At 40.1% G+C, this 25,678-nt stretch overlaps 1 protein-coding gene across 3 annotated transcripts in view; it reads left to right on the top strand.

Annotated features, from left to right (window-relative positions):
- ALCAM (activated leukocyte cell adhesion molecule) overlaps positions 1-25,678 on the top strand; it is a 115,551-nt gene that overhangs the window by 60,040 nt on the left and 29,833 nt on the right. For all 3 annotated transcript variants that reach the window (XM_068180858.1, XM_068180857.1, XM_068180859.1), the window contains exons 2-3: positions 21,011-21,111; positions 23,803-24,022. In XM_068180858.1, the coding sequence (XP_068036959.1) occupies positions 21,011-21,111; positions 23,803-24,022 (321 nt within the window). The remainder of the gene's footprint in view (positions 1-21,010; positions 21,112-23,802; positions 24,023-25,678) is intronic.

Here is a 25,678-nt window from a genome sequence, read left to right as displayed (position 1 = left end):
ATCTGCCTCTGCTAGCAGATTGACACTTTGTGCTTCAGGTTCCCATAGTTTGTAAGGAAAAGTACCTTAATGCTTCAAATTCAAATGTAAATCTTTTCTTACTCAAGAACATTGTCAGTAACAGTGGAAAAATTATCCTCAGAGATTTCTGAGGTAGAATATGAGCAAATCAAACATATTTAATCTTTTTTGGAAGGGATTGTAAGTTTTGTTTAGGTCTGCTTTGGCTCAGAATGGTTTGAGTTGGGCTCCACCCCCATTTTTCTTTCAGAGCTTTGCAGAGCTAAGGGGAGAAGGGAAAGGTTCTTAAGACATTGACAGGGAAATAGGCAGCTCTGAGTCTGCAGCTTTGAGTGCCTGCTGGGGGCAGGACTAATGAAAAAAGCATCACCATTTTTTCATTGCTTATTTTTAGCAGAGCCCCTGCTCCCTGGTGGATATTTTAATAGTAGCTCATAAAGATTAGGAATAGTTATTTTTCATCTGTAACTTTTTCCTAACACAAACAGAATTGTATTGACAATTAAAATGAGATACTGCTTGGCTACAAGCTCTCTGTGCTTTTGTCTTGTATTTACTAGCTGATGTAACTCTGTGTTTTGTTTGCTGGGTTTTATACAGAGAGGTATGTCTTGGTGTGCATTGGTACAAAATTAGTGTTTTCTTACAACTCTTCTCTCTGTCAAGACTCTAAAGTGAAAAAAAGAAACAGTATTGAATGCAACACCAATGATCTGCACTGGCGATGTTTAGGTGTACTAGTAATAATGTGTCTCTCAGTCCACTCTCCTGAAACATCCCTTAGTTAATTTTAATGTCTCTCTTCATTCTTATTAATACACTTTGGTGTTCTCTATTCTGCTGCCACATTGTATTACACGTACTTACACATGAAATCCGTTTTGCTCTTTTATCACCTCTGGCTCTTTTCCAGAACAAGGATTGTCTCTACATGTCCACTTCTGTTTTTGCTGACACTTGCTTCAGAATTTTTTCCCTCATAAATTATGGAGTTTTTTTTTTTCTTTTCATAGCATAGCATTTAATCAGGATTTCTATCTCATATTCAAAATACTCTGAACTGTTCATTGTTATGATGTCAGCACCTTTTTCCTCATATTTTTTTGTATTAACACAGTTGCAAAAGTATCTTGACAACTTTTAAAATTTTTTTAAGAGAATGTTGCACAATGTCAGGTTTTATACTTTTAATAGGTGTACCTAAATTACATAATGTGTTATCTTCTAGGGGACTCAAATGTTCTTTCACAGAAATGGATTAAAGTCTGTGGTGTCTCAAATTGGACTTGTTTTACCCCGACAGTTTTAGAAGATACCTAAGCAGAAATCTTTACATTTATCAAGACCTAGATTTATTACAATCTCTAAAATAATTTACAGTGTGTTTCATGAGCTTTAAAATGTGAATGAATTTTAAAAGCTATGCTTTTTGACTGTTAAAAAATAGTTCAATCTTTGCAGTCACAAGTCATTAATGTTGAATGAGAATAAAGATTTTAAGCCATTTTAACATGAAGTGTGTTCTTTTCACAATTCCCTACATTATCTTAACAAAATGAATGAGCTTTCATTAGGAAAAAAGTAAAAAGTACAAGATTAAAGTTGATGAGCTAAATCAAGGTGTCCTGCTTGGTTGATTTAAATCCGTGATTAAAATCAGTGGTTTGATTTAAATCAATCCACTGTTCTTTCAGCCAGTCTGAAATGAACTGTTCTTCATTTCCTGCCTAATTAGAATTGCTTCTGTAAGATTAGTTAGGACTGTGCTTTGATACAGAAAATCTGCTGCATGCTCTGAATTGCCTGAATTTTGGTTTTGGGGGATGAAGACTTTTTTTCCTCCTGTTTTCCTGCTTTCCAAATAATAGTTTTAATGAAGTGAGACTACTCCTAGAACAGTATACCTCTATCCCTTAATGGCTGGAGATAGAAAACCAGGTCTACAACTACAGCTCATCTTGTTATGAATCATTTCAGCTGATGACTTGCTCAGATAGCAGGGCAGGGGTTGATGCTCAGTTGTGTCCTCCTGCCATCTCTCCATTATCCTGGGACTCGTGTTCCCAGATGCCTGCTACCGCAGAGCCTGGTCTGTTCAGCTTGGGGCAGGTTATGCTCAGCCACAGAAATGACTGAATAGAAAGGTGTGGAGATGGAACCAAGGAAATGAGGGGCAGTAGACCTAATAATGGCTGTTTTTCCCATGGCTTCATGCCCATCAGTGTGTCTACAAACAAAGTTGGTGGAAGGTCCTGTGGAAACTTGTCTCCTCTGTGCAGACTTCTTCACAGGGTGGATGCTCTGGTAACCTGTCAGTTTAAGCTTTTTTTGCAGTCTTTTTCTCACCTGCTCACAATCTTTTATTTATTTATTAATTTTCTCCTCTTCCCTGTCTTCACAACATTTTTGATGTGAAGTACTTATTACATTCCTGTGAAACTTGAGTGGAAATTGTCAGCTTCTTAACTCATCTTGCTGTGGGGGTACCTGTGAGCAACAGGCACACAAGCTTCATTTTCCTTTGCTGTAAAGAAAAGCCTGTAACACAGCTGTAAGGAAGGTTTATCATACTAAAACCCGTAGTCCAGGGTTCTTTAGGCCCACAGAAGCAACCTATGATAAAGTACTTTGTACTCTGAAGTGTAACTAAATAGCAATTTCTGTTTGTAGCTATAGCATCCATCCTGAAATATGAAGTGATTTCATCCTGGTGTGAATCCAGGACAAAACCAGTCTATTATACCACATGGCCCATTAGCAGATCTGTTCAGAAAAGCCCTTAGTTGTTGATTTAATTACTTTGGTTGTTCTGGAAAACAAGTCACAGAAAGGATGGTCTTTTGTAGCAAAGCCTTGGAAAACCAGCTCAGAGTATTCCTCCTGTCAAATGCTGCCTGCCAGGTCTTTGCAAGTCATGAGACCTTTGTGCTGCACTTTGTCCTACAGAGGAAAAAGGGTTTCAATAAGGTTCTTTTCCTTTGATTTTCTTTCTTTGTGTACATGGTTGGTTAAGAAAAAGATTACCATATACTCTGGATCTTTGGCATGCCCTATTATGTTGAGATACAGGGGAGGCACAGTGACAAATATGAAACATTACTTTATTAGTGATGTGCCGAGAAGATTTCTTGAAAAAAATACTACTGCCAGTTCTGAAAGCTGAAGAATTTATCTTTATGGTGAAAATGAAAAATGTGTAAAAGCTTGCTTGTACTTCAAACAAGAAAATAATGCTTTATTGACTAGAATATAATTTAAAACATGTTATGGGAATTTGCACTTTTCTAAAGAAGGAGCCGCCAAATCAAATTAACTTTGAATTCAAGAAAACTCTTGTTGAGGGATTCAGACAAGCCATATGGTACTCTCTTGCAAACATCAAAGCAAGGGAAAGTATTGTGTGGGCTTTTATCACATTTTAGTCATTTTGAGAAGAAAAAATGTTTAATATTTTTATGCGTACAATTTATATTGCAATTTAATGAGACAGAAATTACATGTACCTAAGATAAATCTAGATAATGAAGACCTACTCAGATGCATTCAACTTGATTTAAAGTGCCTTGTTTTGATTTTAAAGCACTTAATATATTGAGGGTTTTGTTTTTCTTAATGGCTATGATGGATATTATCTTATGCTGGACTCATTTCAATGCTGTAGCAGCCAGTTTCAGGTGTTTATATGGACTGTCTAGAGAGGAAAAATAATACTTGCAGCAGCTGTTGGTGCACAGAAGGTGAGTTCAGGTGTGAAGCTTCTCCTAGGGACTTTCTGGTATTTCACCCTCAAAGCAGAGTCATGATTCTTATTAAACAGTACTTCAGGATAATGCTAAGGGTTTAAAATGGAACATAACTCTTCAGCCTGGTGGTCTGTCACCCAGTTTAAAGCTGCTTTGTGCCAACTGTTTGTCACTGCTTCTCCCCATCTAAGCTCTGCCACAGCAGGCAGCTCTCCACACTGCTTGTCTGGGGGCATCTTCTGTGCTGCTCTAAGACAAGGGTTAAAGCAGTTATGTCCAGGAGTAAGTGCTTTGAGATTTTCTGGTGAGTACAAGGATCTGTAAATGAAGAGTTTAGGTTTTCTATTGACTGTTTTTAACAGGTACTTTTAAAGTACCTGAACCCTGTTTCCAAAGGTCCAGGTTCACAGTGCTTCGGTGCAAAAGCTGTGGGCTCCTGTTCAAAGGTCTCCATGCTGCTTTCCAGAAGGGGGAATGACTGGGGACCAGCTGGTGAGCAGGGGCTGTACTGATACTCCCAATACCCAGGGAGTCTCAAAACCCAGCCCTTCACTCTTGTTCACCCCATCCCTGGAAGTGTTCAAAGCCAGGCTAGACAGGGCTTTGAGCAACCTGGCCTGAGGGAAGGTGACCCTGCCCATGGCATGGGGGTTGGAACTAGAAGATCTTGAAGGTCCCTTCCATCCCAAACCATTCTGTGGTTCTGTGGCTTGGTTTAGGCTGTGAGCATCTGTTTTTCAGTGTGAATTTACATATCAAATGCATTTATGAAAAAGAAAAACATATTAAAAAAAGTTCAACTAATGAGCCTAAAAAGCTGATTTGTACCTTTGAGAAGCTAAAGGCAGCTACTCTTTTGCTGGAGGGTGACATGGGTTGATCTAGGGTTTTGTTTCTGTATGTGGTGGGGCTGGGTTGGGGTAGATTGTTTGTTTGCTTGTTTTTCATGGCCTTATTAAGACCAACCTGATATACCATAGATTCCTACTGTGCACACAACCCATCCACATGTGCCATGGCATCCCTCCCTTTGGTCAGACATTCTGACACTGACACTTCTGCAAAGACCCTCATCTGTTACAAAAGGCAACTTCTAAAGAATAAAACTTCCCAAAGTCACTTTTATCTTCACTGTGCAACACTTGTTTCCCATTAATTTAGAGAAAAAAGGCTTGTTGTCAGTATTGGGGCATTATAAACATATATCATCCTGTGTGCTGTTCAGACATGGTCAAAGCTCACATAAATATTCTCTAGCCTTGGTACTTTAGGAAGGGCACCAGATGGTGGTCCAGAAAGAGGGAAGAAAAAAAAAAAGTATTTCAGAACTATAAACTGGTTTTCAGGTTGTCTTTAGAATCATTATATATAGGAGCATTTTAAAAAAATATTTATGCTAGTTAGTGCATGTTTTTACAGAAGCTGGAGATTATTAAAGATGTTCTGCATCCTCAAAGAAGGCAGAGAAAGTTTTTTTCTTTGGGGGTCAGATTCTTTGACCCACTGAGCCATCCTACCCCTCCTCCAGATGGTCAGAGATGGTTTGGAGTAGCTGTAAGATTGTTTTTGCCTTTCAGCAATGTTTTTTGCCAGGTACCTAGCATGGTTTTATTCCTCTTGGTACAGACTGGTGGACTGGGAGGGCTGTGGGTAATGGGTGCTGTAGGAGTCCCCTCGGGCATGATGGCTTTATCTCCACAGCACAGCAGGAGAGCTTGCAATGACTGACTGACTCAGGGATGCTTTCAGCTGAGCAAGAGCTGAAGCAGTCCCACACAAACCCCATATGAATGCTGTTCCTCTGCAGGAAACACAACAGTGCTCTTAGGAGAGAAGTAAGGTACCTCTCACTTCACAGTACTGCAGCATAAAGGTGCACATGAAAGCTCTGCTCTTCAGGACAGGATCCCTGCTTCAGCCAAGAGTTGCACTAGCTTGTGTGCTTTGCCCACATATAGCCTAGATATAACCTTGTCTTCACTGGGTGCAAAATGGTCATTCTCTGAGTACATAATTAGTGTCAAAAAATTGATAACTGCCACTGTACAGGTAAAAGCTGCTGCTACAAATCAAAATAACAACTCAGGAGACCCATCCTCTTTGTTCCTGTTCAGGGACAAGTGGTGATATGGGCAGCAGCAGCAGCACCTAGACAGGAAAATTGGTAATTGTGGCCCACGTGTCGGTCAAAATAAGATGTTCAAATGTACTTAAAAATGCAGTTGGGTATTAGGGCAGTTTACAGGAGCATGATACACTGTAGTGGCTGTCATGCTGACTAAAACACAGCTGCCTTGTCTGCAGAGCTTCTGACAGGTATACAGAGGAAGCAGTGACTTTCACACCAAGATGGGTGTTTACAGAGAGTTTCAGTGACAGCATAAGTGTAGCCACTCTGCACTGAAAGCTGTGCATCTGAGGTGGGCTACTCTGCAGGAGGTGGTGTTTACTTGGCCATTCAGATCAAAATCTGAAATTACAAGTACCAGAGCCTGTGCAGTTGCTATCATTTCTGATACTGCTGTTTAGTGTACTGGACTGTGTTGACGTGAGGTGTGTGCAGAAAACACATTCCCTAAAGCCAGCCTAGTGTATTACCTGGGCAGTCAAAGTTTCTATCTTCCTACAAACCACATAGCAGGTTTTATTAGTGGCATAGGCACAAACCTGGAGTTGGTGAGGGGGTTCCATTGAGCTGGTGTTATGCTCTGGAAATAGTAGTGACTCCATGGGGCTCCTAAGGTGGTCTACATTAGGTTGGTCTGGGCTGGATCCCTGAGAAATCATTTGATTGTGTCTCTGTAATATCTTACAAATGGGGTCCTGGACTTTCAGGACGTTACCACAAGATTTATTATAGTAGGGGGAAGACTAGTCAACACAATAGTTTTCTAGTAGTTATGCTGATGTCTCATGCCTTCATCCTCATGCTGTGGCACTACTTGTTCTTGAAGGTAAATATCTGCATAAATATTTGAAAGATTAAACTTCTTTATGGCTTCTTTTTTCACACACTGAAAGTAACTCCCTTTTTGGGTCAACATACAGGCTTTGCAATGTATCCTGCTGTTTTTAAACTTTTCAGCAGCACTGTATTTGCAGAAGGCAATAACTAGGTATTAAAATTCTAGGAAGTAACTCCTATATTAATTTAAAGCATTAATAGGAATCATGCTTTGCATTTTCTAACCTTTCATTGTTTTCTCCAGAAGGCAGCTGAGACTTACAGCAAGTTCTTCAATAACTGGACAGTACCTATATCTTCCAATGTTATATTATATTGGAAATTCACCATAAGCTGTGACTGCATCCAGATTCTGTTGTTTTGAGCTGCTGTTTTGTGCTCCTCTCCAGCATTGTTTTCTATAGGCAGCATTATATTAATGGTTTGGTTGTTTTTTTTTTTTTTGTAAAAAAAATGAACAATTCATGCAAAGCAGAGAAGTGATAGCACATCAGATGCTAGTCTGTATATGCACACAGAAATGTAAATTCATATGAGGTGGAAGTAGAACGTGATACTTGGTAGCATTTCCCCCTCACACATGTCAGTGATATCCACAAATGGACATGATGGGCACTGAAGTCACACCAGCCTTAGATATCTCCATATACATGTGTCTGCATTTCTCCATTGAATAAGAGTCTGTGTAAACTTTTTTTTATATATTTGGTTTTATAGATTGCTTGCAACTTTTGCTCCTGGCACACCTGTGAGCTTTGAGCATACTGGTTAAGAAAGGTAGGCAAAGAAAAATTTTCAGAAATTAAGGTGTTGATTTCTGCTGCTGGTGAAAGTGCACATCTGCTTCAGATCATCCTCCTAAGGCAGGAGGCTGTTGCCTATACCAAAGCTGGCTGCAGGCATCCATGAAATTTAAAAAACTGTCTGTGAGGAGCCCATTAAATCTAAGAGAGCCACGGAGGGGCTCTCAGTCACTTATTTTAGCATAAACCATAAGGATTTATAGCATTAGACTTTCAATGAGCTTTTCCCCTTCCACACCTCTGTTGTTGTGCTATCAGTGAAATGATAGCTCTTGTTTCCAGGTAACAAAGACCTGTGGATGATTTGGTGAGGCTACATTCATCTCATCTGCTTGCTCTGTCCTCTCCCTTATCAGTAGGGAAAGCAGCTGGAAAAAAGACAGAGCAGCCAAAAGCCTGTTGTCAGCTGCAGAGTGTCTGTGCAGCAGGTTCTCTAGAAAGCATGTACAGCTTTTCTCACCCACTCAGTGTCATGGAAGGATAAATCCGTCCTTCATTTGTGCCCTCTGAAGTTGTATCTTCTGTAAAGCTTTAGCCTTTTTGTTTGTTTGTTTGGGTTCTTTGTTTTGAGGTGATTAGCCCATGGTTTTCACCACAGGTAAATGAAGCTCATTCACTGAAAAAAATATTCTGTACACATTATACCCATTACGGTCACAAGTTATTATTTTCTCTGTCATGAAGTCTAGCTGATTTCTTTGGGAATAACTGCTAAAGCCAGCAAGCAGCAGGTCTGGTAAGTGTGACTGCAGTAAGGCAAGTGTGGCAGGACATCGTTTGTTAATTAGCTGTGGACCCTACAGCCTTGATGAAGGGCAGGGGAGAAAACCACTTTTCTGTGATACACAGTATTGGATGTGCAATTTTGGATGCCCATCTTGGCAGAGTGTCAGAGCCTTGTGCCCTTCTGCGAGTCCCCAATCAAACTTACATACACCGAATATTTTACTTCTTACTTATTGTAGTGTATAGGAATACAGCTGAATCTTTTGCAAGTTTTTCAGAGCACTGATAAAGAGAAACAAGAAATTATGGCTTCTTCTCACAGGGTCTTGTCTGCTTGCTGAGAACACTGTTTGTTGCAGAGGTGAGTATGGACAGCAGATAGTGAGCTTATGGCAGAGGCTGGGCTTACCTTAGGGTAGTTTTGCATGAGTAAAGAAAGGTCCAAGTGGGTGTGCAGATAATGGAGAGAGGCACGTTTGCAGATCTGGAACAGTCAATAGGAGAGATCTGGCCTTATCCTGTGTTTTAGGATTCCTTGACAGAGCAGATAATGATTTGAAGTAGAGGGTCAACAGGGATGATTAAAAAAATTTACATTGCTGGAACCTGTCAGGCACTAATTTTCAACTTGGAAAAACCTTAGATGAGTGGAAGGAAAGTGCCTGTTGCTTCTGACTGTGGGCAGAAAGGACACAACTCACAGGAGGAAAGTGGTTAGAGGAGAAGGAAAGTTGTTTGCTGTTGAGTTTATTTTGCATAGGAGAACTTCGGTGGCATTAATTTAACTATATCATTTTTTTCTAACTTTTTTGTGTTACTTGCCTTTTTTTTTCCCTAATTCCTAATTTTTTGTCTGCTGCATTTATTACTTTTAACTAGAGTGATCTTTTTCTTTAACTAGAGTGATATTTTTCTTCCCTCATACTTTGCAATATTATTTGTTTTATGGTACTTTGATTTTGCTCTTGAGTCTCATTCAAGCTTAAATAAGTATACAAAATATATACATCTTTTGGAAAGTTCGTATTTTGTAAAATGTAAACTGTTACAAAGCTTCCACTAGCAAGAAGTTCAGTATAATCTACACTGTCAATATCAAGTTATGAAGAAACAAGAGGGAAAATTTTTTTTTAATATGCTGTCTATTGACTTTTTTAATAGGAAAAAAGGGATTCATGGAAGAACATAATGGTGATTTTTAGGCAATTGTTTTTGAGCTGCAGGTTTTATTTGACTTAGAAGACACTTTTAAGTCCCTTGAAATTATTGGATACATACCAGCATTGCTGACTAGCAAAATGAGAAAATAAAAACCAATTTGAATAGTTTTAATAAACAGAGAAGTTCTTTAGGCATGCAAGTGCGAAGCATATCAGAAGTATGCTTCAGGAGCAGCCAGGGGCTAACCTCAGAAACAGTGAGAAGTTTCACCAAACCACAAAGGCTTTGTTGATCCCATTTTGCCTAATTAGATATACCCTTTAAAGTAAAAATTCTTTGCAGTATTGACTCAGAAAGTGTTCTCTGAGTCACATTTGCTTCTCATCTCTTGGCAGATAACTTGTATCATCAGACTTTAGTAAGCTATAAGTCACTTCCCTGGCAGATGTGCCTGACCACTCATAAAAAAAATCACACCATATGTCGGTAACTATTTTGAAAAAATATTCTCAAATTTTTAATGTGTTAAAAAAAAATCGATCATAATTCCTTTAGTCATGGCTACATCTCGAGCAGAAGTATTTGTAAGAAGATACGTCAGCGATTTTATCTCTTCCTCTGAATTATGAGAACTATCCTAAGCAATGTTTTGTAAAATATTGCACAAAAGTAAATCATTAACTGCAGTCTTTCAGTTGCAGCACTGGCTGTGGGAAAGAACTTTTTTCCTACTGTATGGTGCTCATAAAAGTCATAGCTGACTTTTCTGATGCTGACCCAAATTTGTCAATGTTGGGCATGTCTTTTCATGTGGCTTGGCCTGGATCATGTGGAAATGTTGTCTTTGTTAGCATTATACTAGTTAAAGCATTTATTAAGTAGTTGTGTGTTCCTTAAGTCTAATTTGTAAATACGTGATTGAAATTACACTGAATTTTTTTTCTATTTACAGCAACATTGCTATATATGTAACTTCTTTTAAATCTGTAAGATTTACTCAAAGGACTTGAAAATTTAAATCTGCAAATATGACTGATTTGGGATTAACACTGAATCCAGAAACAGGGTTAGATAATTCTGAGCCAAAACCTAGGGCTTCCATAAAATAGTGTGATTAGAAGGCCACTGAACTCACAGGTGATCTTCTGGAGTGGTGGTTTGGGAAAATAAGCTTAGGTCTTTCTCTTTGGAAGGAAAATCTTGCTGTAACAAAGCCCATGTGCTACAAAGGCATTGGTGGATTTCATGGGTTTTCCTTGCAGCTCTTCAGCAGATTTTGGAGCCTTCCTGATTTAAAAGTGAGAGGATTAAAAAGTGGAGCTTTTCTGGTCCCATTTCAGAGCTGTTGGACTTAGCAGTTTCCTTTGTCTTCATGGAGCTGGGCATTGGAGCGAGGCTGAGGTGGTACAGTAGGAAGCTTGATTTGCTGACGCAAGTAGTTCATTTTGCAGTAGCATTTTGCATCAGTTACTGAGCTTTGAACTGCTCATTTAGTCTCCAGCTTTGCAGAGGCTAATGCTAGGAACAGCTCTTTTATGTCATTTGAAAGCTGTGCTGACTTGAAAGCAGTATCTGTTTTACTTTAAATGACAATGATAATGCATTTTATGATGGTCATTCGACTTTTAAAGGAGTATGACTATGTGCAAATTTCTTTTGCATACCTATCAAAAATTCTAGAAACTTTCGGTGATTATGATCTGGAAAATGTCATGGTTATTGTTTTATATGTAATATTTGAAGTTACTAAGCTAACAAAAGATTATTAGTCATCATTATTTAGATGCAATTTAGGTGTCTGAGTGCATTCAAAATGAAAAGCTTTTTTTCTGTATGTTCTCCAGCATAGTGCTTTAGCAATGAGGATGATAGAAGATGTTCAGAGAAATGCTCAGTGTGAACCTCCCTGGGGTAAAGCTTGCAGTGATGATAATCGCTGTAAACTATGCACTGTAGTATCCACTACAATACCATCTGCTCTTGGAAGGACATAACTTGTTAAGACCTCTGCCTTGCAGAGAAATTTCCCTCAATCTTCCTGAAAGCTTCTGCTAAAGTAGTTTCAAATCAGGTTACATGTAAATCATACAGAAAATGAGTGTAGAGGTGGAAAGCTGTTTTCTGGTTTGGGAAGTGGGAAAAATAGTGACCAAAATACTGAAACAGCTGGATATTTTGAGATCTTGGAACAGAAGTGGCTCTCAGTAAAATAAAAAAATAGTGCAGTCGTCCGGTTTATGAATAGGCACACAACACTCAGAACTCTATATGGTCACCATGTAGGACTTTGAAAACTGTGGTCAAAATACTCCATAGGATTTTGGACCTAAACTTATGGAGGTTTAGCCTGGAACCCCCACTTAAGGTTACGTAGAAACCAAACAATATGTGTGTCTAGGGAAACTGTCCATCTCTGCCATTCAAGACAGGCTGAACTATAGAGGAAAGAGCCAGTGAGAAGCATGCAATGACCTCAGTCCTCTTGAAGAAGTGGGCTGAGGATTTCTTCATTGATTTAGGTGGTAGAGCCTGTGTAGGCTTGGTCAGATGGGACAAGTTATCTCAGCTAGGTTCTTTCTAATTATAGCTCATTTCTTTGTAGTAATAAGGAAAACACTGTTTTATATGGTATTAGAAAGGCATAATTGTTATATTCATAAGAAAGATGGTTTCTAAAGAGCTGACATGTTTCCTTCAGGATTTTTTTCCTCATTCATGGTGAAAAACTGTGTTTTAAACACACTTAATGCTTGTGTAGGGTAATGATAGCTGAATTCTGCTGTCATTTAATGCCTACTCTTTGATGCTTTTAGTCTCACTTTAGCTTAAATACCCTGCCTGTTTCATGGTGTGTACTGTCCAGTGCCTTAATGTTGTCAGGTGCCAAGGCCTATTTCTCTAGCCTGCTCAAGTACTTGCCAAAAATCAGTGTTAAGCACACAAGTGCTCCTGTATGTGTGAGTTTGGCTGCTTGTGTCACTGGAGTTAAGGTAGTGTTTATCTGACAAGCTTGTCAAAAGCAGTTCAGCATCTTCCAGAGTCTTCTTCCCCTTCTCCCCCCTCCAAAAACCCCCAAACAAACCAAAAACAGTCCCAAATGCACAAGTTAATTTCACAGCTACAAGGAGCTCAAGTTAGCAGTGTGTATTCTGAAGGGTAATTGCTGTCTGTTCCATCAGTGCTTATAAGTTGAAAAAGATTTTTTTTTCCTTTGGTGTTAAAATTGCCTGTGTTCTAATATTATTCAGGGTTAAAACTAATTGAAGGATTACTGTGATAAAGCATAAGAAACCCTTCAGCAAGTTCTGTTATTTTGCTTTAAAAATGTTTGGTATATTAAATACTGATGTATAAGTTTATGTACAATTAGTTTCCCTCTTGGATACTTTTGATTCTTTGTAACTAATGGTCCTTTTGATGAGCTAGTTGCCGTTGTGTGGGTTTATTTCACTGTTTGAACAGGTGGAGATAAGAAAATATACTGTTTATATAATCTGTATCAGATAACATATCCACAAACATATGCACCTTTGTTTTTAATCATATTTGTACGGTGAAGATAATGGCTGTTTGAATTTACTTGGAAGTGTTCGCCCTGCTTTCCTACTTTCATGCCCAGCATACAAATGATCATACCCACCTAGCTGAAATAAGGGATGTCTTACATGTGGGATTTGATAACATGAGCCTTTTTTTTGCTTGCTTTAACAAGTATTTTGACATCCTGAAGCGTATCTTGTGTTTTCTGTGCTATGTCAGAAAATTAATGAGCGCTGTGTGAGCTGTGCACAGGACTGCCTGTGGTAGCTCATGTGAAGAGGCTTGTTTTCAGCAGAGCAGGCTGGATCACAAGGACAAGCTTGTTGGGAAAACAGCAGCTGGACCTCTGTTATAGAGATGTGCAGATTCAAGGCTGGGTGATATTTGACTCCCTGGCTGTTGTGGCTCAGGAAAAAAAAATATATATTTATGGGTTTTGTTGTGTTTTTCAACTGATTTTATCAGGCACAGTGGTGAAATAAAAGGTGCATGACATGTTTGCTGCATACAGTCTTCTTCTGCTATTGTGAAATTCTTGAAAGCCGACTAAATGACTTACTGGAAAAGCGACTTTGCCAGGCAATGAAAAGAGAGGGAGAAGGAGTAGTTAAAAGTTGAGCCCTACCTGAGGAGTCCATGCAGCACAGAAAGCAGCTCTGGAGAGAAGATAATTTGGTAGACACAGGGTTGAACAGGAGCCAGTGATGTACCCTTGCACAAAGATGGCTAATGAGATTCTGAGCTGCATTAGGGGAAGTACTGCCATCAGAGTGGGAGTGGGAGGTGATCCTTCCTCTCTGCTCAGTGCTGGTGAGGCCACAGCTGGAGCAGTATTTCCCTTTCTGAGCCCTGTAGTATGAGAGACATGAGCATACTGGAGAGAGTCCAGGGAAGGGCCACTGGATCACATCTCCTATAGGAAAAAGCTGAGAGAACTGGGACTGCTCAGCCCGGAGAGGGTAAGGCTCAGGGGAGTGTCCCCAGTATGTACAAATACCTGAAGGGAGGGTACAAAGGAAACGTAGACAGAATCTTCTCAGTGATACCCAGTGACAAGACAAGATGCAGTGGATACAATCTGAAGCACAATCTTTTACTCTGAACATCGGGAAACACTTTTTTCCTGTGAGGGTGACTGAGCACTGGCACAAGCTGCTCAGGGAGGCTGTGGTGTCTTCTTCTTTGCAGATGTGCAAAAGCCATCTGGATGGGGTTCTGGATGACTGTATGTCAGGGCTGTAGATTGCCCTGCTTGAGCAGGGTGGTTGGACCAGTTGCCTCCAGACATCCCTTCCAATCTCAATCAGTCTGATTTTGTAAACTCTCTTAATTCTTTTTTCTCCAAATAGTGTTTTTAATTAAATGAAAAATACTTTCCCATGGCTTTAAGGCATTATCAAGTATCAACAGCTGGGACAGTAAACACCTGCTGTCAAGTCTTGTCACATCCAAAGCAGGACATTTTTCTTCTAATATATTTTTTATTGTCCCAACACCTAGCTCTCATTCATATACTGCTTTGTCTTTACAAAAAAAAAAAAATACTTTTAATAAAAGCATATTCAATGAGGAGTGATTAAGCTGGTGAAGGATGTAGAGAATGAGTCCTGTGATGAGTGACTGAGGGAACTGAGCTGTTTAGTCTGGAAACTAGGAGACTTATCACTCTCCACAGCCACCTAAAAGGAAATTGTAGTGAGATGGGAGTCGAGAAATGGCCTTAGGTTGCAGCAGGGGACATTTAGATTGGCTGTTAGGAAAAATATGTTCACCAAGAGGATTGTCATGCCCTGTAATGGGCTGCCCAGGAAAGTGGTTGAGTCACCATCCCTGGAGGTCTTTAAAAGATGTAGGGACATAGTTGAGTGGTGGGCCTGGCAGCATTAGTTTTACAGTTGGACTCAATAACCTAAAGGATCTTTTCCAACCTAAATGGTTCTGTTATTCTAAAAGGTGACATCCCAATCTTAAGAACATGTAATGGTTTTGTGAAACACTGATGTTTCCTAAAAAAATAATTTAGGTCAGTAGCAGCTATTTATGCTGGTACCTAAGACGGTGCCCAGTAGGTATGCCTATATAGCTGAAATCCCTTTAGGAAGTGCAGGGCAGAAAGAAAAATAGCAAACAACTTAATAAAATATTTATTTCATGAGGCAAAGCTTTATAACCTCACAGATTATATTTAGTACAAGCTAGTCTGGGCTACCTGGAGAAAAGATGTGAGGGCTAATGCCTGGAGTAAAGATTTGGAGTCTTAATCCTAATGTAGAGTTTCCAAAATAGTTAGCTACAGTTTCTGAGATAGGTGCTAAATAGACATAATAACTCTTGAGTTTGGACACTGCCATTGCAGAAGCTGCTAATTGACCTCCCCTGCTTCATGCTGCTGATTGCTGCAAAGAACCATAGCAGCCAACGTGTCCTGCTGTTCTCTAGTAATGAGACTTTGCTCCTTGAGTCCAGAAAGTGTAATAAAAAGCAGCACTGCTGAACCTACCAGGACAGAAGCATCAGCAGTAAAAAATTAAGTGCAAAAGAAAATACAGGACACCTTTGTAGATGTGAAACACCATTTAAATCAGTGGATGCCAAGGTACAGAGGGAGGTTCAGCTCCCCAGACTTCCACTGCTCTGGAAGGAAGCCCTGCTGTGCAGAGGGGTCCTGGGCAGTAGCTGTGCTAGTCAGCTCTCACATGCAGGCCTGTATTCTCACATGGAGCTTGCATCTAGAGGGTGTTTGAACAGCTCTTCTTCTGTTTTACATTTGTCCCAAAAATACTACTCCTAAGGACTTAGAAAGTGTGTTTGTGGCAAGAAGTTGTTTCAGTATTGCAAACGGGAGGTAGAGGTGGAAAACATGGCTGCTTTTGTTATTTCCTTGAAGAAACATCAGCTTCCTAATCTCTTTTTTTCTTTTAACTCACCTTCTATGCATTCCTCCCATATGATCCTGTTGATTTAAAAATAATAATTGATCTAAAGTATGACCTGCCTCAAACTTTTGGTGAGGATCTAAACTAACTGCACCTTCTCTGCATTTAAGCTTCTGTTCAAGATTTTTTGGTTTGTCCCTTGAAGTTGTGGGTACTGTTTTGTTCTTGCCTTGTGAAACACAGGCAGAGAGCAGGACAAAGAAGGATGCAAGTTAGCACTGTCATAGGGACATGGAAAGTACTCCAGTTAAAAGCATCAATAGCTATGTCATCTCAATTTACCAGTGTCCTGCTGGGATCTTTCTCTGAGCCATCAAACCTCATGAAGCTTCTGCTTTCTTCCTATGTTCTATTCCATGTGGAAAGGTTTCATCTGGCTCAGAGTTTCTTCAGCACTGGATCAAAGAGAGGGAAATGAAATAAATCTCAGCCTTCTCAAGCCTCTTTTGGATGTAAAGAAATGGAAGGAAAGTGATACAGGTGTAGTTCAGACCTAGCAGGCAGAGCTGCTCTCGGTGTACGTGAAACAAAATCCTGCCTTTGAATTAGTGGTGCTATTCACAGCACTAGCTCAGTTTTAGAAGACAACACCTGAAAATCACGTAGGGAAGCTGGCTGAGCTCTTAATTAGCTACAGAAAGGTGCACCAGAAATAGAGCAAGGCAGGACATGATGTCCGGTGACGTAGTGTTATTCCCTGCGGTCACCTTTGCTCCCTCCTGCAGAGTTAATGAGAAATGAGGGCCCTGACATTGACCCTGCACTGTGTTAGGGCATGGGCAATTTGTTATGTGTTTGTAGATCCTGCTTTCATTTTCGTCTTCTTAGAATGAGCTGGAAATTATGTAAAGAGGCGTGATAATATGATGGTTGATGGTAAGCACTGTTATATCATCAAGCAATGATTTTCTTCTCTTCTTCATCCCACCATTTTACAAACATGTCTAATAGCAATAGAAAGAAGAATTTCTAATTCTGTTGAAGTGTTTTTTTGTTTTTTTCTTAAATGTGTAGGTTGGTAAGGTCATTTTGTGGAGATTACTGCAGTTACTGTGGTGAAAGTTTGAAGTTATTAAATTAATTTAAACTCCTTCAATGTGCTAGATCTGTTGCTACAGAAATGGGACAAGAATATTTTGCAGGAGGACTTTTTGTATTCTTGCAAGGACTGTTTCAAAGTAAAGGACTGGTTCTATGTTAACAAGCTCATAGAAAACTGTTAGATTTTAGTATAGGCAGAATTTATGGAAAGTCATGAATTTGTCCATTTTAAGAAATGCCTTTCAGCTGAAAGAGTTCTAAAATCAGAGGTCAGTCTTTCCCTTTATCAGGCCATTCATTAATTACCTACTCTGAATGTTGTAGAGTTTGTCCAGAAACATATTCCTTCACCCTCATGAGGCTGTTTGTCGAGTCTTCAGTAGTGTATACTTGCTACCTTAGCAGTTCTGCAGGGGCTAAATGGATGTCTAGAAGAGAGCAGCATTTCAGATCCTAGGGGATCATTTTGTTTTCCTCTAACGACAGGGAATATTTCCCCTAATACCAAAGAGTATCTCCTATTCGAGGAGCAGTTTTTGGTTTTCCATGTGATGCCAAATACCATTACAGATTTCAAATTACTAAATGACACTTAGCTGGAATTCAAACAGGTACTAACCCATTTACTAATTGAATATATATTTGCAAGTCTTTTGTAATTTTGTTCCCAAGGGAGAGAACAAAAAAAGGACAAAAAGGACAGCTTTTTCTAGTTCTAGTAAAAAAAAAAAGAAAATTAGGATTGCCCCCCTCCTGGTGATCAGAATGAAGATGAGTGCAAGAGAGGGCCAAGGGAACAGTTTCTTCCAGCTTTGAATTTTACTTCCATTTATAGCTTGATATTATAAAACATTGCTTCTGTTTCCATGAAATTGAAGTTATCTGATGTCTTTAAAAATTTTATTTTAAGTTTAAAAGATTGCTCTTACTTAGCACCACCTAGTGGAATGACTGCTATTGTCATTTAGGCAGCAACTGGTCTCCATGAACCATATAGAAAATTAGAGCATCCAGTCCTTACAGTGTGAATAATGCATCTAAAGCATGTTTGTGACTAATTAAGTAACAGAATCAAAAGTGTGAAGGGAAGAAAGTTTATGATAAATGAGGGTAGTGGTGCCTGTTATCTCCTGTGTTCCTTTAGTACACTAAGCTCCAGCCTGTTTTTCTGCCTTAACCATGTGGTGCCATCCAGGTTGTAGCTTCTCTAAGGAAAGATTTTGCAATACTGTTTCTTTGTGTAATATCATACAGCACAAGCCCCACAGCCTCATTTGTCACTCTGATACAGTGATAAATACAAGCTGATGTTAACAGTGAGCTCTGAAGTCTTCTCCCAAGAAAAATCCTCTAGGATCTTTCTAGTTTAAATTGCAGGCAAGGAATTCAATGTTTGGCTCTTTGAAAAGGCATGATTTTCTTTCAAACAAAAATCCCTTGGAAAAATCTCCCTATTGAGTGCAGCTATGCACTCTATAGAATTGTCAGGTCCTCCAGGCAGAGGCCTTAGGACTTTGGAAAAGCAAAGGGCTCTGTGGCTCATGTCTTTTGGGGTGCATGTTTCTTTTTCTAGCTATAGAAAGGAAGGGCTGAATCTCCTGAAAAAATAATGTTTCTATAAGGAATGGATGAGTCTCCTCAGAAACACCTGGATACACCCCCAGCATCTTATTTCACTCTCTTAAATACAGTTCCTTTAGCAGCAAACCCTTAAGCTATAGTTGCAAATGGAGAGACAGCAAAGGGGGAGATCCTGAATCTCTGGGCAAAGAATGTGACAGAAGTTGCAGATGTGTGGCTGAGAGCAGGCAGGCAGCACGCTCTCTGGGCAAGCACTAGAGGCAAAATCTCTCTCCAGCGCAAGGAGCAGCAAACGAGGCAGCTGAGGAAAGGAAGAGCAAAGTTGCATTGTAGCAAATGCACCAAGTTGTAGCATCTTCCCCTTTAAGCTTCCTTGCATTTCAGCACTCATCACTTTATGGTATGTTGGTTTTGTGCAATTCACATGTTTTGGACAATGAAAATAAGTGGGTCTGTTTTATTCTGTAAATTCATTTGCATTAGCACAATAACATTGTGCTGAGGTTTCCGAGAAAGCTGTTCTTAAATAATTCATTGAAGCATTTCACTTCATTTTTCCAAAATCTAAATGTGCAGACTAGTTTTTCTTGGTTTTTTTTTTTCCCCAGGTTTTAGGGAACATATTTTAAAATCACCATTCCATTTTCTGTCATCATTTCCTATGTTTTAAATGTTATGCAGCAGTGTCATGGTTTGACACTGGCGCAATGCCAGTGCCCCCATGAAAATATACTTTTCTAAATAATTGCTGTGAGATGTGATCAGGAACAGAGCAGAGCAGGCCCATCTTAGTAACAAAGGAAAGAACTTTATTAAACTACTACTACTAGAAAAACTACAAACACTAAATCCTGGATGAAGACTTTCTAAAACACCCCTCCTCCTCCCACCTAATTTCTAAACAAACTTAACAGTGAGACACCACCCAGGACCTTGATCAAGCTGCTACCCTTCAAATATTCAAATACTCAATCTTTCAAGGGAGACAGGAGTCTCTCCTGTGCCACAGACTCCCCAGGAAACACAATTGCCACCCTTGTGTTTCCATGTCACACATGGCAACCGCCCGGAGAAAATCTGCCATGGTGACACTCTCCTTTCCATGTCACAGTGCTCTCACCGCCGTGCATGGACAGACTGCTCACAGGGCTCTTTTAAGGATGCTTTGCCATGGACCAAAAGAGACAACAGTTCAGTTTCTCATTTTGGGACTACAGTCCCCCCCATTTTCCCCTGGGGCTGAGGGTTCAAGAACAGAGGTCTTCTTCTCCTCTTCTTCTTCCTTGAAGATAGAGGGCTTCTCCACACCTTCTCTCTACTCCTCTGCTGGTAATCACTGAAACAGGTCTCCTGGCACACCAACGCACCACCCTAATTGCAGCTTCTGTTAGGAAAATTTGGTTCAGTCTATGGCTAACAAGAGAAGTCCAGCCACAAGCCACTCCATCATCTCCTTCCAACTCGAGAATTTCTTCTTCCATCATCTCGGATCCCAGACTGTCTCTCTTCTACTTCAAATCAAGGAGGAGTAATATTTTACAAAGCCTTCATTTCTCAGGAAAGGGTTAAAAGCTCAGACTCCCTGGACGGCTGATATCTCTGCCCAGCAGCCGATTCCCAAGGCCAAGGCTGGGCGCCCCCCCCCCCCCCCTTCTCCTTCTCCTCCGCGCCGGCAAAGTTACAGGTGCCGTCCGGACTCTCTATCTCTTCCCTCTGGGGGTGGGAATGACAAAGGCATCTCCTCTTCTCTCCACCCTTCCGTCCACAGGAGCTGGCTCGGTTCCAGTCCCTCTACCCCTCAGCTCACCTCGACCAGGCCTCATGGCTCCCCTTCCCCCACCCAGCCCCATGGCTGGGCAGGGGAGATCTGCACAGCACCCCGACCGGAACCAAAGAGAGCGAGCTCTTGGGAGTTCTTGCTTTTAACCCCCTGTGTTCTCAGAGGCGTATCCCTATCTTCAGTGGTCACTTCAGGTGCCAATATCCAAACTTGACCACTGATTGGTTTGACCCAACTTCCTGAAAAAAAAAAAAAAATCACTTCCATGTCAAACCACGACAAGCAGTCAGAGTATAATTTCTTTACTGGCTTCCTCACAATATTGTGTTGCAATGCAACCTCTCCAGGCTGTTTTTTCAGATGAAGAAAATAAAGGTTTAGGGATTTTCCCTTTGTACATTTTAAGTTTGTGACAGTCCTGATTGTAGTGTAGATATTCATCTGATTGAGCAGGTCATGTACAGTTCTGTTTGGAAGTCCACTTGACTCCCATTGACTCTGGCAGGAAACATGGTCTAAAAAGATCATAACATTCACTTAACAAATTTAGTGACAGGAATTCTGTTTTGTTATAGGTTTGAGGGTAAATCCAACATGCCGGAAAATAACCATTTGCAAAGGAGATGCTGTTAAAATAGGTGTGAACCAAATATTAGCTAGCATATGGGAATTCAAGAAAACACTTAAAATTGTTTTCTCTGTTTCTCCTCTAGCTCTGGGATTGTACACAGTAAATGCAATATATGGAGACACTATTTCTATGCCTTGTCCTCTAGAAGTACCAGATGGTCTTATGTTTGGAAAATGGAAATATGTAAGTATATATTATCTTTATATTTATTAGAGCTGTTATTAGATGATGTGTATTTTTTGTGTGTGCGTGAGAGAGATTTTAAGTTTCCAAACAATAGGATTTCTGCCTCATATATGAAGCCATTTATTCCTGTGTTTGTAAGACTGCAAGATTCCAAGCTGTATAATTTCTGCCAAGTACAAATTAGAGGTCTGAGGAGTTAATCTCATTGTTCAAGAGAAATAATTATTCCAGAGTTCTCTACCAACCTGTATTAGAGATCTGGCATGTTATCCCGTTGTGTCTTGCTCACTTGACAGAGCCATCAGGGTACATTGGAACATTTTGAAGTCGGCTGCCTGAAGCAGAGCATGCTTCATCCCTGGGAAAAAGCACTGTCCCTGACTTTGGTTGATCTGACAGTCACTGGGATCTCTTTCAGGCTTTGTTTTGCTCAATGCATTGCAGAGAAAAGAGCAGAGCTGACCTTGGGAGCACTGCTGGTGGTTTCACTCTGCCATTTCTGGCAGGGAACAGGGGTAAAAACATGGGTGCCCTCTAGGTGTGCTGGTCAGCCTGCAGTGGGAACACGACAGGATGAGCTTCTCCTGTATATGATTGCTATCCCAGGTCACAAGGAGGATCAGCATATCAAAGTAAAGGAAACCTGGAAGCATATCTGGATAAAAATGCTGGGATACCACACCCCTTCTGCTTATCAGACTGTATTGAGATAAATGGTTTTCCTGCCTCTGTGAAGTTCATCTAAATTTTCTCTTCTCCAACCAAATGTACCTGCAATAATAGATAATTTCTAGTGGATTTAAAATTATGTAGTTCTCTCTCTCTTTTTGCAAATGGCATCCACCAGCCTATTTTTACAGATGAATGATCTGCCAGTGGTGGGAGCAGTCCTATTCTCCCTTAGCTCCTTCCTTTTGATCTTCAGGTTTGCAGCTTTTGCAGCCCACATCCACTCAATAGTTCTTTTCCTGCAAACGCTTTTCAGGAAATGAAGTCAGAAGTTGGGAAGAATGTTTCCCCAAAAAGGGACAGTAAAACTGTTTCATGAGCATTCAGAAGATGGAGTGCCTACATTTTGCAGTATCTTTTTCAGCCTACTGACTTTTCTTGGGAAGACACAAGTCCATCTCTCTGAAGATGCAAGGATTTTCTAAAAAAACTAAATGCATTATCTCTTTACATTGCATTTGGATTGTCTGTGTTGGACAAGCAGCAAGTGGAGATGTTGCAGCTTCTTCTAAATGGAAAGGAACACGAAACCTAACATACAAAGAAGCCTCTCTAAGTTGCTATCGTATGAAATTTTTGACAGCCCACACAACCAAGGGAAAGTGATACCTTTTCTCCCAGGACAGCTCACAGCATGGCAACAGAGAGGGTTGGATTAGGTTATTAGTCAAGTGAACATTTCATTGGAAGAAGGATGAACTCTGTTTTCTTCTCTACTGCCTTGTGAGGAGCAATTTGTTCTTGGTGGGAACCTGGAGGCACTTGGAGACTCGCACCATGGCAGTTGTTGCTCACTTCAATGTCTACCTGTATGTACTTGCAGCTGGGCTGGCTACAGGAGTTAGGAGCTCTTTTGCACTTGACAGCCAGCTTCTTGTCAAGACTATCAAGTCAAGACAGTGTTTTTTGTTTGACAAACATTAGACAAATCCCAGACTTAAAAGTAGAAGAGGGAGAAAGACTGTAAGGGAATTTAAACTTCACAACCAGCTGAGGCCTCCTGCTCCCTGCCCAGCTCTGACACCACTCATCACAGCATCGTCATGCCTTTGTGGGCTCTGCAGTCCAGCTGAGGTGTTGTGCCGAGAACACTACTAACATCAGTGCTGCAAGATATAAGGAATAAAAGAGAATCAAAACCTTCTCCAGCACCTGGCATAATACTGAACATAAAGATAGAATCAGTGTTTCACCTCTCTTTAAGTAAAGGCAGACAGTGTCTGTCCCTGTTCTGAGCATGTGCTTGTGTAAGGAGGAAGGAATCTAATCCTGTAGAACTGCACCTGTAACTTTGTCTCTCATAAAAAAGATATATTTTTTTTAATATGAGGGATTTGTGCAAGGCTGTCAACTTTGTATTCCTTCTTAGGATGACAACTGCATAAGGAGAATGTCTAGAAACCAATACTTTGCAGATTAACAATATTTGATTGTATGTATATTCCCATCTACAAGCTCTTGGGTCCTTTAAAGACAAAGGCAAAAAAGAACTAATTTAGAATAAAATAGAAAGTTTTGCCTGATTAAATCCTGCATTTGAAATGAAGTCTAAAAATCCCAAATAAACAATGGGAATATGTAAAACAATAATGAAAAAAAGGAAATTGAAGCTGTTGAGACTAGTTCACACATGCTTCATTTTCAAATACCTTTTCATACAGACAGTGGCAACTGCTGCCGAAACCACCAGCTTTTATCAGAGAAAGCCCTTTGCTATGCTGAGATTGAGCCAAAGGATTGAAATAATTTCTACTGATGATACTCTCAGTGTGTACTGTGGCAATCTTAAACTAGCTCTTATTACACTGAATTTCTTCTATTTACAGCAGAAATCAGGAAAAAAAGCCATCTGATAGTTTGCAGATTTTTTTTAATTATAGGTTTGTACAAATTGCAAATGTTCAGGTACTTTTAAATGAGTGTTTATGCAAAATAGAGGTGTTTATCCTTTTATTATAGGAAATGCCAAATGGATCTCCAGTATTTATTGCCTTCAGATCATCAACAAAAAAAAATGTACAGTATGATGATGTACCAGACTACAAAGACAGGTTGAGTCTCTCAGAAAACTATACATTATCCATCAAGAATGCAAGAATCAGTGATGAAAAGAGATTTGTATGTATGCTAGTTACAGAAGATGATGTTTCCGAAGAGCCGACGATAGTCAAAGTTTTCAGTAAGTAAATCTAGCTGTTACTACCATTAACATTCATCAGCATCTGAATCATAAATTACAGAAACTTTTGTTTAAGGCAGGATTAAAGCCAAGAAAGTAAGTTTGGCTCAGTAAATTACTAAGACTAGAAAATTTCTGCAGCTTTCAAAAATGTAATCTACTGGTGGCATTTATGTAACAGGACTGCCTGAACTTGCAGTTTATTCATGATAAGTGCTGGTTCAAAGAGAATTTTAGGCTTTTATAATGACTCACTTATGTGATGTCATTTGGCCTTGGAAATGAAAAATGTAAAATTAGCATTGATTATTTTCCATTTGTTCTCTGAGCAAATTTTTCTGCAGGAGGGAAGCATTAAGCGTGTGCGGTCTGTAGGATTATTTCAGGAGGGAGGTTTAAAGTGGCTCTGAGCCTCTACTGTGCAACAGCACAAACTGTGAGGGAGAGAGCAAGCGGCTGGAAAATGATCCACCAGCCTTAAATGCTTGTTTTGTCCCCTGCTGAATGGTAAGAAGGAGGAGTACCTGTCTGTCATTCTCTCCTAGAACACAGCAAGGTCCATTAGTGTTTGCTATCACTACAGCTCGATGGCAAGGCTAGTCTGCAGTGCAAACCCCAGGCCTGTGAGGCACAGCCCAGCTCAGAGCTCACACAGGATCAGGGACAAGCCTGGTCCCCTCCTGGTACTGATTCAGAGCAGGAGTGTAATCCATCAAACCCTGAGTCAGCCTGGGGGGGCATCCATTGTGGCTTTTTAGGGACACAGGGCTGTGACTGCAGTGTCTTATCTTCCTTAGCTTCATGTTTTTATATGGCTTTTGGCCTTTGTTGCTCTTCAGGCACAGATTTATACAGTCAGAGTAAGTCTGTTGTGGGAACATGGTTACTGAGGGTATGGGAAGTTTCAAAGAGATCACACTATGTTTGAAAAACACAAATTCATGTTTTGGAAGGGCAGCCTTTTACTTCTCTCAGGTAGAAGATGTCAGGGAGTCCTCAATGATATCTGAGCTGTCAGTCACATGAATGAGTTTAAAGCTAGATTAGGAGCCAATAGTAATTCCCTCATTTCACTTTCAATTTGACTGCAAGAACAATTGAATTAATGACAACAGGGAGGAGTGTGCTTAGAGCATGCATAGCAAACACAGTGCTTCAAAGGAAATGATAAAGAATTATCATGTTTACTTATTGCACAGTAGTAACTATGTACATGAGGCAGTGGTATATGGTAAAATGAAACACTAACTGCTTGAATTACTGTGTACTCTACTAAGCATTAACACAATGCTAACTCAGCCATGGAGCACAGCTTGTCTGGTTTATGCTGCGCATTAATTCTAATAGAGAAAGCTTCTATTTACTAAGGAAGATAAGAGGGGAGGATGCCATGCATGCAATATGGCCAACTTAGCGCTGCAAGGAAAATTATCTTTGTGTTTTTTTTCATTTTGCGCTCACAACTTTATTTACGGCTCTCTTAACTTTTCTTTGCATTTAATTTTCTTGAGTCTGGTTTGTAAGTTCTCATTTTTAGTTGCTTGCTTGCTTGCTTTAATTGCAGAAGAATTAAGAGTAGCTGACAAGCTTCATTTATTTAATGAGGGGAGTTTCTAACTCATGGAGCCACAGGTACAGAGTGAGGCTGCTGCAGTG

The sequence above is a fragment of the Anomalospiza imberbis genome, chromosome 2, assembly GCF_031753505.1.
Source record: "Anomalospiza imberbis isolate Cuckoo-Finch-1a 21T00152 chromosome 2, ASM3175350v1, whole genome shotgun sequence".
Taxonomy (NCBI): domain Eukaryota; kingdom Metazoa; phylum Chordata; class Aves; order Passeriformes; family Viduidae; genus Anomalospiza; species Anomalospiza imberbis.
Note: the sequence above shows the minus strand (reverse complement) of the source record. Positions and strands in the feature narration are given on the sequence as shown.